Source organism: Oncorhynchus tshawytscha, linkage group LG16 (assembly GCF_018296145.1).
Source record: "Oncorhynchus tshawytscha isolate Ot180627B linkage group LG16, Otsh_v2.0, whole genome shotgun sequence".
NCBI lineage: Eukaryota > Metazoa > Chordata > Actinopteri > Salmoniformes > Salmonidae > Oncorhynchus > Oncorhynchus tshawytscha.
This window is the reverse complement of record NC_056444.1, coordinates 83,706,299-83,720,376: the sequence shown is the minus strand read 5'-3', so window position 1 is coordinate 83,720,376 and position 14,078 is coordinate 83,706,299. Positions and strand designations below refer to the sequence as shown.

The 14,078-nt window shown below is 45.3% G+C and overlaps 1 protein-coding gene across 1 annotated transcript in view; it reads left to right on the top strand.

The window, feature by feature from the left end:
• Positions 1 to 5,338: 5,338 nt before the first annotated feature.
• Positions 5,339 to 14,078, top strand: part of LOC112238901 (XK-related protein 7-like) — a 23,870-nt gene continuing 15,130 nt past the window's right edge. The window contains exons 1-2 of the mRNA XM_042299954.1: positions 5,339 to 5,352; positions 8,033 to 8,226. Of these exons, the coding sequence (XP_042155888.1) occupies positions 5,339 to 5,352; positions 8,033 to 8,226 (208 nt within the window). The remainder of the gene's footprint in view (positions 5,353 to 8,032; positions 8,227 to 14,078) is intronic.

The window sequence follows — 14,078 nt, the reverse complement described above, 5'->3', positions numbered from 1 at the left end:
TCAGTATAATGTAGACTACTGACTCCTCAGTGTAATGTAGACTACTGACTCCTCAGTGTAATGTAGACTACTGACTCCTCAGTGTAATGTAGACTACTGACTCCTCAGTGTAATGTAGACTACTGACTCCTCAGTACGATGTAGAGTACTGACTCCTCAGTGTAATGTAGACCACTGACTCCTCAGTGTAATGTAGACTACTGACTCCTCAGTGTAATGTAGACTACTGACTCCTCAGTGTAATGTAGACTACTGACTCCTCAGTGTAATGTAGACTAGTATAATGTAGACTACTGACTCCTCAGTATAATGTAGACTAGTATAATGTAGACTACTGACTCCTCAGTATAATGTAGACCACTGACTCCTCAGTGTAATGTAGACTACTGACTCCTCAGTGTAATGTAGGCTACTGACTCCTCAGTACGATGTAGACTACTGACTCCTCAGTATAATGTAGACTACTGACTCCTCAGTATAATGTAGACTACTGACTCCTCAGTATAATGTAGACTACTGACTCCTCAGTGTAATGTAGACTAGTATAATGTAGACTACTGACTCCTCAGTGTAATGTAGACTACTGACTCCTCAGTGTAATGTAGACCACTGATTCCTCAGTGTAATGTAGACTACTGATTCCTCAGTGTAATGTAGACTAGTATAATGTAGACTACTGACTCCTCAGTATAATGTAGACTACTGACTCCTCAGTGTAATGTAGACTACTGACTCCTCAGTGTAATGTAGACTAGTATAATGTAGACCACTGACTCCTCAGTGTAATGTAGACCACTGACTCCTCAGTGTAATGTAGACCACTGACTCCTCAGTGTAATGTAGACTACTGACTCCTCAGTACTACTGACTCCTCAGTGTAATGTAGACCACTGACTCCTCAGTGTAATGTAGACCACTGACTCCTCAGTGTAATGTAGACCACTGACTCCTCAGTGTAATGTAGACTACTGACTCCTCAGTGTAATGTAGACTACTGACTCCTCAGTATAATGTAGACTACTGACTCCTCAGTATAATGTAGACTACTGACTCCTCAGTATAATGTAGACTACTGACTCCTCAGTGTAATGTAGACTACTGACTCCTCAGTATAATGTAGACTACTGACTCCTCAGTGTAATGTAGACCACTGACTCCTCAGTGTAATGTAGACTAGTATAATGTAGACTACTGACTCCTCAGTGTAATGTAGACTACTGATTCCTCAGTATAATGTAGACTACTACTCCGCAGTGTAATGTAGACTACTGATTCCTCAGTATAATGTAGACTACTGACTCCTCAGTGTAATGTAGACTACTGACTCCTCAGTGTAATGTAGACTACTGACTCCTCAGTGTAATGTAGACTACTGACTCCTCAGTATAATGTAGACTACTGACTCCTCAGTGTAATGTAGACCACTGACTCCTCAGTGTAATGTAGACCACTGACTCCTCAGTGTAATGTAGACTACTGACTCCTCAGTATAATGTAGACTACTGACTCCTCAGTGTAATGTAGACCACTGACTCCTCAGTGTAATGTAGACCACTGACTCCTCAGTGTAATGTAGACCACTGACTCCTCAGTGTAATGTAGACCACTGACTCCTCAGTGTAATGTAGACTCAGTATAATGTAGACTACTGACTCCTCAGTGTAATGTAGACTACTGACTCCTCAGTGTAATGTAGACTACTGACTCCCTCAGTACTGATGTAGAGTACTGACTCCTCAGTGTAATGTAGACCACTGACTCCTCGGTGTAATGTAGACTACTGACTCCTCAGTGTAATGTAGACCACTGACTCCTCAGTGTAATGTAGACTACTGACTCCTCAGTGTAATGTAGACCACTGACTCCTCAGTGTAATGTAGACCACTGACTCCTCAGTGTAATGTAGACCACTGACTCCTCAGTGTAATGTAGACTACTGACTCCTCAGTGTAATGTAGAGTACTGACTCCTCAGTGTAGTAGACTAGTATAATGTAGACTACTGACTCCTCAGTATAATGTAGACTACTGACTCCTCAGTGTAATGTAGACTACTGACTCCTCAGTGTAATGTAGACTAGTATAATGTAGACTACTACTCCGCAGTGTAATGTAGACTACTGACTCCTCAGTATAATGTAGACTACTGACTCCTCAGTGTAATGTAGACTACTGACTCCTCAGTGTAATGTAGACTACTGACTCCTCAGTGTAATGTAGACCACTGACTCCTCAGTGTAATGTAGACCACTGACTCCTCAGTGTAATGTAGACTACTGACTCCTCAGTATAATGTAGACTACTGACTCCTCAGTGTAATGTAGACTACTGACTCCTCAGTATAATGTAGACCACTGACTCCTCAGTATAATGTAGACCACTGACTCCTCAGTATAATGTAGACTACTGACTCCTCAGTGTAATGTAGACTACTGACTCCTCAGTATAATGTAGACTACTGACTCCTCAGTGTAATGTAGACTACTGACTCCTCAGTGTAATGTAGACCACTGACTCCTCAGTGTAATGTAGACCACTGACTCCTCAGTGTAATGTAGACTACTGACTCCTCAGTGTAATGTAGACTACTGACTCCTCAGTGTAATGTAGAGTACTGACTCCTCAGTACGATGTAGAGTACTGACTCCTCAGTGTAATGTAGACCACTGACTCCTCAGTGTAATGTAGACTACTGACTCCTCAGTGTAATGTAGACCACTGACTCCTCAGTGTAATGTAGACCACTGACTCCTCAGTGTAATGTAGACCACTGACTCCTCAGTGTAATGTAGACTACTGCCTCCTCAGTACGATGTAGAGTACTGACTCCTCAGTGTAATGTAGACCACTGACTCCTCAGTGTAATGTAGACCACTGACTCCTCAGTGTAATGTAGACTACTGACTCCTCAGTATAATGTAGACTACTGACTCCTCAGTATAATGTAGACTACTGACTCCTCAGTATAATGTAGACTGCTGACTCCTCGGTGTAATGTAGACTACTGACTCCTCAGTATAATGTAGACTCGGTGTAATGTAGACTACTGACTCCTCAGTGACTAGACTACCTCCTCAGTGTAATGTAGACCACTGACTCCTCAGTGTGTAATGTAGACTACTGACTCCTCAGTGTAATGTAGACCACTGTGTAATGTAGACCACTGACTCCTCAGTGTAATGTAGACTACTGATAATGTAGACTACTGACTCCTCAGTGTAATGTAGACCACTGACTCCTCAGTGTAATGTACTGACTCCTCAGTGTAATGTAGACTACTGACTCCTCAGTGTAATGTAGACTACTGACTCCTCAGTGTAATGTAGACCACTGACTCCTCAGTGTAATGTAGACCACTGACTCCTCAGTGTAATGTAGACACTGACTGACTCCTCAGTGTAATGTAGACTCACTGACTCCTCAGTGTGTAATGTAGACTACTGACTCCTCAGTGTAATGTACTGACTACTGACTCCTCAGACTACTGACTCCTCAGTATAATGTAGACTACTGACTCCTCAGTGTAAATGACCACTGAGACTCACTGACTCCTCAGTGTAATGACTACTGACTCCTCAGACTACTACTCCGCAGTGTAATGTAGACTACTGATTCCTCAGTATAATGTAGACTACTGACTCCTCAGTGTAATGTAGACTACTGACTCCTCAGTGTAATGTAGACTACTGACTCCTCAGTGGAATGTAGACTAGTATAATGTAGTCTACTGACAGGTGGGCACTGCTGCCTTGTAGAGGTGGACCTGGTCGTAAGTGGCGGGTCAGGTAGACATTTGGTTTTGGAGGCACAGTCATGGGAAATACTTGTGTTTACCCAATGTATGTTAGCAGGGTGGAGATAACCACTTGTATGTTAGCATGGTGGAGATAACCACTTGTATGTTAGCAGGGTGGAGATAACCACTTGTATGTTAGCAGGGTGGAGATAACCACTTGTATGGTAGCAGGGTGGAGATAACCTCTTGTATGTTAGCAGGGTGGAGATAACCACTTGTATGTTAGCAGGGTGGAGATAACCACTTGTATGTTAGCAGGGTGGAGATAACCACTTGTATGTTAGCAGGGTGGAGATAACCACTTGTATGTTAGCAGGGTGGAGATAACCACTTGTATGTTAGCAGGGTGGAGATAACCACTTGTATGGTAGCAGGGTGGAGATAACCTCTTGTATGTTAGCAGGGTGGAGATAACCACTTGTATGTTAGCAGGATGGAGATAACCACTTGTATGTTAGCAGGGTGTTAGTCATTTCATGGTAGCAGGGTGGAGATAACCACTTGTGCGTTGGGGTAAAGTAGAAGAAGCCTTTTCAATCACTCCCTTTCCTGCTGTGTTCTCAGGTTGTGCCTGTGTGTGTTATCTTGGGGCTGTGTGACCCTAGTAGGTCCTCAGACAGAAGGTCTAGGTTGTGCTGGATGTTTGCACACCAGAGTTTAGACACACTGTGGGAAAAAGTTACATTTTCTTGTACATACTTCCCGTTTGAGTCCATAAGGAGTACAATCTGTGTCTTGTGTATGTCCTCAGTGGGTGTGTGTGTGTGGGGGGGATTGGGGGGGTTGTCAGGAAGGCTATCAGGGTGGCTGACAGTGGGGGTGCTCAGAGGGTGTGGGATCCCCTAGGCTTGGGGGATTTTTTAAATCTAATTGTCTGTCCTGTTGTGATGTCGAGGCTATGGTCAGGGGCTGAGGTGTGCTGATCTGCCGGGCTCTCCAATGGGTTGTTCTCACTCACCATTAACACTGTATTAACTAACCTCCAGACGAGCTTCAACTGTCCTTCCGTGGCCTCCAACTGCTCTTAAATGCAAGTAAAACTAAATGCATGCTCTTCAACCGATCGCTGCCCGCACCTGCCCGCCCGCCCGCCTAGCATCACTACTCTGGACGGTTCTGACTTCGAATATGTGGACAACTACAAATACCTGGGTGTCTGGTTAGACTGTAAACTCGCCTTCCAGACTCCCATTAAGCATCTCCAATCCAAAATTAAATCTAGAATCGGCTTCCTATATCGCAACAAAGCATCCTTCACTCATGCTGCCAAACATACCCTCGTTAAAACTGACCATCCTACCGATCCTCGACTTCGGTGATGTCATCTATAAAATAGCCTCCAAACCTCTACTCAACAAATTGGATGCAGTCTATCACATTGCCATCCGTTCTATCACCAAAGCCCCATACACTACCCACCATACAATGCCCTCGCTTCATACTCATCGCCAAACCCACTGGCTACAGGTTATTTAAGTCTCTGCTAGGTAAAGCCCCGCCTTATCTCAGCTCACTGGTCACCATAGCAGCACCCACTCTTAGCATGTACTCCAGCAGGTATATCTCGCTGGTCATCCCCAAAGCCAATTCCTACTTTGGCCGCCTTTCCTTCTAGTTCTCTGCTCCTAATGACTGGAACGAACTGCAAAAATCTCTGAAGCTGGAGACTCATATCTCCCTCACTAGCTTTAAGCACCAGCTGTTAGAGCAACTCACAGATCGTTGCACCTGTACATAGCCCATCTGTAAACAGCCCATCCAACTACCTCATCCCCATACTGTATTTATTTATTTATCTTGCTCCTTTGCACCCCAGTATCTCCACCTGCACATTCATCTTCTGCCGATCTACCACTCCAGTGTTTAATTGCTATATTGTAATTACTTCGCCACCATGGCCTATTTATTGCCTTAACTACCTTATCTTACCTCATTTGCACTCACTGTATATATACTTTTTGTTTTCTTTTGTTCTACTGTATTATTGACTTATGTTTTGTTTACTCCATGTGTAACTCTGTGTTGTCTGTGTCGAGTTGCTACGCTTTATCTTGGCCAGGTCGCAGTTGCAAATGAGAACTTGTTCTCAACTAGCCTACCTGGTTAAATAAAGGTGTTCTCAACTAGCCTACCTGGTTAAATAAAGGTGTTCTCAACTAGCCTACCTGGTTAAATACAGGTGAAATTCTCCTCCAGCAGTCTGAACCTCTCCTCTGTCCCCCTCACCCTCTCCTCCACCAGCAGTCTGATCCTCTCCTCCGTCCCCCTCACCCTCTCCTCCACCAGCAGTCTGATCCTCTCCTCCGTCCCCCTCACCCTCTTCTCCGTCCCCCTCACCCTCTCCTCCACCAGCAGTCTGATCCTCTCCTCCGTCCCCCTCACCCTCCACCAGCAGTCTGATCCTCTCCTCCGTCCCCCTCACCCCTCCTCCACCAGCAGTCTGATCCTCTCCTCCGTCCCCCTCACCCTCTCCTCCACCAGCAGTCTGATCCTCTCCTCCGTCCCCCTCACCCTCTCCTCCATCCCCCTCACCCTCTCCTCCACCAGCAGTCTGATCCTCTCCTCCGTCCCCCTCACCCTCTCCTCCACCCCCCTCACCTCTCCTCCGTCCCCCTCACCCTCTCCTCCACCAGCAGTCTGATCCTCTCCTCCGTCCCCCTCACCCTCTCCTCCGTCCCCCTCACCCTCTCCTCCACCAGCAGTCTGATCCTCTCCTCTGTCCCCCTCATCCTCTCCTCCACCAGCAGTCTGATCCTCTCCTCCGTCCCCCTCACCCTCTCCTCCACCAGCAGTCTGATCCTCTCCTCCGTCCCCCTCACCCTCTCCTCAGCAGTCTGATCCTCTCCTCTAGTGCTCTGTTCTTCTCCTGCTCCTGCACTTTCTCCTGTTGATGTTGTCTCACCACAGTCCAGACTGCAGATATGTCTCTCTCCACCTCCAACTCTCCAGGTCTGGTTGAGGCGTAATGTTGAGCTGGACTATTTCTTTGTGCTGACTGAAGTGTAATCACCTGCTGTTCCAGCTCCACCTACCTTACCTCCAGCTGGGTGAATTTATCCTTTGTTTCAATGAGGGAGTAGTGCTCTGTGCTGGGAGGTTTACTTTCCGTTTACGATTGACATTCATTCCACATTTCCATAAACTTCAAAGTGTTTCCTTTCAAATGGTACCAAGAATATGCATATCCTTGCTTCAGGGTCTGAGCTACAGGCGGTTAGATTTGGGTATGTCATTTTAGGAGGAAATTGAAAAGAAAGGGCAGATCCTTAAGAGGATATTATTAATTGTAGCTTCAGATTATACAGGACTTACTCAGTCCCAGGTTGGATGGTGTTTTCAGGTTTCTATTGTTTGTTCTCCAGATATTTTGCTGTATAGCTTGGAAATAAGAATCTTTGGTAGTAGGAATCCTTCCAGGAAAATTTGTCCAAAATCATGTTGTAGGTTTGGAGTTTTCATTTGGAGTGAAGGTTATATTGTAGAGGGTAGTATGTTGTAAAAATCCAAGTTTATCGAACTCTAAATCTATCTTTTTGTAAAAACAAAAAAATGCAGGAGCTCATCTGCTTGTCTGTTCTCTCTCTCAATTCAATTCAATTCAAGGGGCTTTATTGGCATGGGAAACATGTGTTAACATTGCCAAAGCATGTGAGGTAGATAATATTCAAAAGTGAAATAAACAATAGAAATTAACAGTAGAGAGAGAGAGAGAGACTGCTGTGTAGTAAAGACAGGCAAGTAAGAAGAAGAAAGCACATTATTTGCAGTGGTGTAGATTTCCTCTGTGTAACCATGTGAGTTTCCTGCCTGGCTGCATGTGGAGTGTTTGGTCTGTTTGTCTGTAGACTGGAACTTGTCTGGGACTAGGCCCTGAACCTGTCTGGGACTAGGCCCTGAACCTGTCTGGGACTAGGCCCTGAACCTGTCTGGGACTAGGCCCTGAACCTGTCTGGGACTAGGCCCTGAACCTGTCTGGGACTAGGCCCTGAACCTGTCTGGGACTAGGCCCTGAACCTGTCTGGGACTAGGCCCTGAACCTGTCTGGGACTAGGAAGGGTTAACGTAAAGCACTTTGTGATTTGTGACTTTCTGTTTCGTTAAATGCTCTATGTAAATACATTTTTGATTGATTAGTCGGTTGGCTGATTGGTTAGTTCACTGATTCATCGATCGACCTGCTCGACTGACTGATTGACAGACTGATCAACTGACACTCATCCCCCTTCCTCCTCTACAGGTATGTCCACGCCCTCTACCTGGGCGCCCAGAGCAGTTGGCACGGCAACCGCGGTCACTTCCACTGGAGGTTGATGTGTGAGTGTGCTGACATCACCATGCTGAGGCTGCTGGAGGCCTTCCTGAAGAGCGCTCCTCAGCTGGTGCTACAACTCAGCATCATGATACATGCCAACCACGTCCTGCCACTACAGGGTGAGTAGGCATCTGTGTGTGCAGGAGGGGGATGTGTGAAGTGTGTGTGGCTAGCTGGCTAGCACTCCTCTGTGGGGTGTGTTTGTGAACAGAGCCCCAGGACCAGCTTGCTTAGGGGACTTGGAAGATTTGGATCTCTCTCTCGGCATGGGAGAGAGAGGGGCGTAGCACAATTGGCCTAGCGTCATCCGGGTTAGGAAGGGTTTGGCATGCCGGGCGCATTGCACGCTAACCAAGGTTGCCAGATGCACGGTGTTTCCTCCGACACATTGGTGCGGCTGGCTTCCGGGTTGGATGCGCGCTGTGTTAAGAAGCAGTACGGCTTGGTTGGGTTGTGTATCGGAGGATGCATGACTTTCAACCTTCGTCTCTCCCGAGCCCGTACGGGAGTTGTAGCGATGAGACAAGATTGTAACTACTAACAATTGGATAACACAAAATTGGGGAGAAAAAGGGGCAATTTTTTTTTTTTTTTTAAGATGTTTAGGGCCTTCCTCTGACACCACCTGGTATAGAGGTCCTGGATGGTAGGGAGCTCTGTACCACTGACGTACCGGGCCATACGTACTACCCTCTGTAGCGCCTTGCGGTCGGGTGCCAAGCAGTTGCTATACCAAGTGGTGATGCAGCCAGTCAAGTTGCTCTCGATGGTGCAGCACACTTTTTGAAGATCAGAGGGCCAAATCGTTCAACCTCCTGAGGGGGAAAGCGACGTTGTCGTGCCCTCTTCACGATTGTCTTGGTGTGTGAGGACCATGTTAATTCCTTTGTGATGTGGAAACCGAGGAACTTGAAGCTCTCGACCCACTCCACTACTCCCCGGTAGATGTGGATGGGGGCGTGCTGGGCCCTCAGTTTCCTGTTGTCCACGATCAGCTCCATTGTCTTGCTGACATTGATGGAGAGGTGGTTGTCAAATCAAATCAAATTTATTTATATAGCCCTTCGTACATCAGCTGATATCTCCAAGTGCTGTACAGAAACCCAGCCTAAAACCCCAAACAGCAAGCAATGCAGGTGTAGAGGCACGGTGGCTAGGAAAAACTCCCTAGAAAGGCCAAAACCTAGGAAGAAACCGAGAGGAACCAGGCTGTGGGGTGGCCAGTCCTCTTCTGGCTGTGCCAGGTGGAGATTATAACAGAACATGGCCAAGAGATGTTCATAAATGACCAGCATGGTCGTATAATAATAAGGCAGAACAGTTGAAACTGGAGCAGCAGCACGGCCAGGTGGACTGGGGACAGCAAGGAGTCATCATGCCAGGTAGTCCTGAGGCATGGTCCTAGGGCTCAGGTCCTCCGAGAGAGAGAAAGAGAGAAAGAGAGAATTAGAGAGAGCACACTTACATTCACACAGGACACCGAATAGGACAGGAGAAGTACTCCAGATATAACAAACTGACCCTAGCCCCCCGACACTTAAACTACTGCAGCATAAATACTGGAGGCTGAGACAGGAGGGGTCAGGAGACACTGTGGCCCCATCCGAGGACACCCCCGGACAGGGCCAAACAGGAAGGATATAACCCCACCCACTTTGCCAAAGCACAGCCCCCATACCACTCTGATTGGGGATCATATTTAGGTAGCCATTTCTTCATGTGTGTTTGTGGGTTCTTGTCTATGTTTAGTTGCCTGTCAGCACTATTTGTATGGCTTCACGTTTCGTTCGTTAATTGTTGTTTTTTGTTCAGTGTTTTATTCATTAAAAAAGAATGCACGCATACCACGCTGCACCTTGGTCCATTCCATACGACGATCGTGACATCAAAACCAGTCCAATACTGTTAACAGGAACACACACACCAGTCTAATAATGTTAACAGGAACACACACCAGTCTAATACTGCTAACAGGAACACACACCAGTCCAATACTGCTAACAGGAACACACACCAGTCCAATACTGCTAACAGGAACACACACCAGTGTTTAAAATTGAAAAAACATTCATTAGGAATTCTTAATCATCAATTATCATGTTATTATCATTCTTAATCATCAATTATCATGTTATTATCATTCTTAATCATCAATTATCATGTTATTATCATTCTTAATCATCAATTATCATGTTATTATCATTCTTAATCATCAATTATCATGTTATTATCATTCTTAATCATCAATTATCATGTCAATAGTTTCACAACCTTGAAAAGTGTTTAACGGTTTTTAACCAGTTCAATAAAATGTAATATGAATGTCAGAATGAATTAATAATAATAATTAACATAGGGAACAATAAGTCATTAACCTGTTTATTTATATATACATATTGTATGTGTGTGTGTGTGTGTGTGTGTGTGTGTGTTGAGAAATCTTTCATTTCATTAGATCAGTGTGTGTGTGGGGTGCTAGAACGTTATTGTATTGGTCCATGTTACAAATCCCTTTTGGCCCAACAGTCTAGGGGGGGATGGTAATGAGACCCGTAACATAACTCATGCAAATTATAATTGTGACAAAGTAAAAGTGTGAACGAAATAACCACGACAACTGAAATTATACCGTCAAACTCAGGGTTTATTGTAAAACACACGGTAATGGGGGGGGAGCAGGAAAAGGGGCTGAGCTGGACCCAAGGAAAGAAACAATAAGCATCCAAAACACCCCTAAGCTAGACTAGCCTACTTTAACAACAGCTAACTAACCAAAAATACAGTGGGTGGTCCGCCCAGTTCTAACTAGTGTTTTTAACAAAGTCTACCTACGGGTAGTGTATGCCCATGGGCGACTTGTCTTGGTTTCCCCTTTTCCCACCAGCAATCAAACACAACCACCATAACCAAAACTCACAGGAGATGACAAAGTGATTTGGAGGTGCTCAAACAAAAGAGAGGTTAAGACACAAAGAGAGAGTGAAACACAGAGATCTACATGCATGGCATTTACAGAGAGATTGAGCTCCAGAGCAAACAACTGATAGGGTTTTTAAACCATGGGGAATGAACTGTGATAGGGTAGGAAACAGGAGGAGGTGTGTCTTCTGATTGATGATTGATTGTTGACTGATTGGGGAGTGATGATGTTCACCTGTGAGGGGAGAAGGAGAGAAAAGAAACACACACAGGATACACACACAGGATACTTGCATCCGTAACACTTGTATCCGTAACACTTGCATCCGTAACACTTGTATCCGTAACACTTGTATCCGTAACACTTGTATCCGTAACACTTGTATCCGTAACACTTGCATCCGTAACACTTGTATCCGTAACACTTGCATCCGTAACACTTGTATCCGTAACACTTGTATCCGTAACACTTGTATCCGTAACACTTGTATCCGTAACACTTGCATCCGTAACACTTGTATCCGTAACACTTGTATCCGTAACGGTCCATGAGCAAGAGCAGCGCGAAAACCCTCGGAGTCCCGAATCTAGACATTTCACAACTGTGTATGCAACAACAATGAGAGTTGCAGCGGTATCCTTTCAAAATAAAAGTCACGGTGCGCGGCGGTTACCCATGTGGGTCGTGACCCCCCAGTTGAGAATCACTGTTCTAGGGCAACAGTCTCTAGATGGACTTTATATATGTGGTCCTGGCAACTGGACCTTTTTTGGAACACTATTATTTTGGTATTATTTTGGTCTTTACTGTCAAGGCCCAGGTCTGTCAGGGCCCATGTCTGACAGAATCTGTGCAGAAGATCTAGGTGCTGCTGTAGGCCCTCCTTGGTTGGTGACAGAAGCACCAGATCATCAGCAAACAGTAGACATTTGACTTTAGATTCTAATAGGGTGAGGCCGGATGCTGCAGACTTCTAGTGCCCTTGACAATTTGTTGATATATATGTTGAAGAGGGTGGGGCTTGAGCTGAATCCCTGGCTAACCCCACGGCCCTGTGGAAAGAAATGTTTGTGTTTTTTACCAATTTTAACAGCACACGTTTTGATTGTGTATATGGGGCAGCAGGGTAGCCTAGTGGTTAGAGCTTTGGACTAGTAACCGGAAGGTTGCAAGTTCAAACCCCTGAGCTGACAAGGTACAAATCTGTCGTTCTGCCCCTGAATAGGCAGTTAACCCACTGTTCCTAGACCGTCATTGAAAATAAGAATTTGTTCTTAACTGACTTGCCTAGTTAAATAAAGTTTAAATAAAACCGGTGCTGTGAGCTGCTCTGACAGCTGGTGCTTAAAGCTGGTGAGGGAGATAAGTGTTTCCAGTTTCAGAGATTTTTGTAGTTCGTTCCAGTCATTGGCAGCAGAGAACTGGAAGGAGAGGCGGCCAAAGGAAGAATTGGTTTTGGGGGTGACCAGAGAGATATACCTGCTGGAGCGCGTGCTACAGGTGGGTGCTGCTACGGTGACCAGCGAGCTGATTGAGTATTGCTCTGTTCAAGTACAGTAGACTGTGATTTTGCTGTCATCTGATAGGGGTGTCAGTGCTGACTGTGAACACTCTGAGAGACTCTGGGTTGAGGTCAGTGATAAAGTAGTCTACAGTACTACTGTCAAGAGATGAGCTGGAGCTGTATACCTGGTACTTTGGTGTACCTACCATAGGAGTCCCCCTCAAAGCCTACCATTGACTATGTACATACCCAGCATGCAACAGAGCTGCAGGAGTTGTGAACCATTTTTGTTGGTTATATTGTTGTATTTGTGTCAAGGAGGGCATATGGGGGAGGGAATGCTGTCACCTCCAGGTAGCTGTTTGTTCCGCTGTGTGTGGCTGGTGATGCTGTGGTCTGGCTGTAGGTCCTCTTGGCGTGGGTTCTCTCGGTGCAGATCCTTCAAGGCAGTATTGAGTAGCTTGGATGAAAAGGTGCCCATTGTAAACGGCCAGCTCCTCAGTCTCAGTTGCTAATATATGCATAGTATTATTAGTATTGGATAGAAAACACTCTGAAGTTTCTAAAACTGTCAAAATATTGTCTGTGAGTATAACAGAACTGATATTGCAGGCGAAACACTGAGGAAAATCAAAACAGGAAGTGGCTTCTATTTTGAAAACTCCATGTTCCATAGCATCCCTTTGCTCCATTTAAAGGGATATCAACCAGATTCCTTTCCCTGTCGCTTCCTCAAGGTGTCAACAGTCTTCAGACATAGTTTCAGGCTTTTATTTTGAAAAACGAGCCAGAACGATAACATCCGTCAAGTGGTCACATGAGTTTTGCTCGCGCAACAGAGTTTGGATAGGTATTGCTATTCCCTCTCCTACTGTGAAAGACATTTGCGGTTGATATATTATCAATTATATATATTTTATTATATATCGGGATTGCAGCCATAACAAGTTAAGTTATCTCACCTCAGTCCGTAGAGCTGCAAGCTCTCTCAGACAGCCGTCCATCTCCACCTTCTGCCCTCCGGGTCTTGTTGGAGGGGTGTTGGTTCTGTCTGGATTGTGTGGACTAAAATTTCAGTCTCTCGATGTGCAAAACTGATAGAGACATACCCCAAGCGACTTACAGCTGTAATCGCAGCAAAAGGTGGCGCTACAAAGTATTAACTTATTAAGGAGGGCTGAATAATTTTGCACGCCCAATTTTTCAGTTTTTGATTTGTTAAAAAAGTTTGAAATATCCAATAAATGTCGTTCCACTTCATGATTGTGTCCCACTTGTTGTTGATTCTTCACAAAAAAATACAGTTTTATATCTTTATGTTTGAAGCCTGAAATGTGGCAAAAGGTCGCAAAGTTCAAGGGGGCCGAATACTTTCGCAAGGCACTGTAGCACTGTGCCAGGGGATGGTCTGGTTAATATAGCACTGTGCCAGGGGATGGTCTGGTTAATATAGCACCATGCCAGGGGATGGTCTGGTTAATATAGCACCATGCCAGGTGATGGTCTGGTTAATATAGCACTGTGCCAGGGGATGGTCTGTTAATATA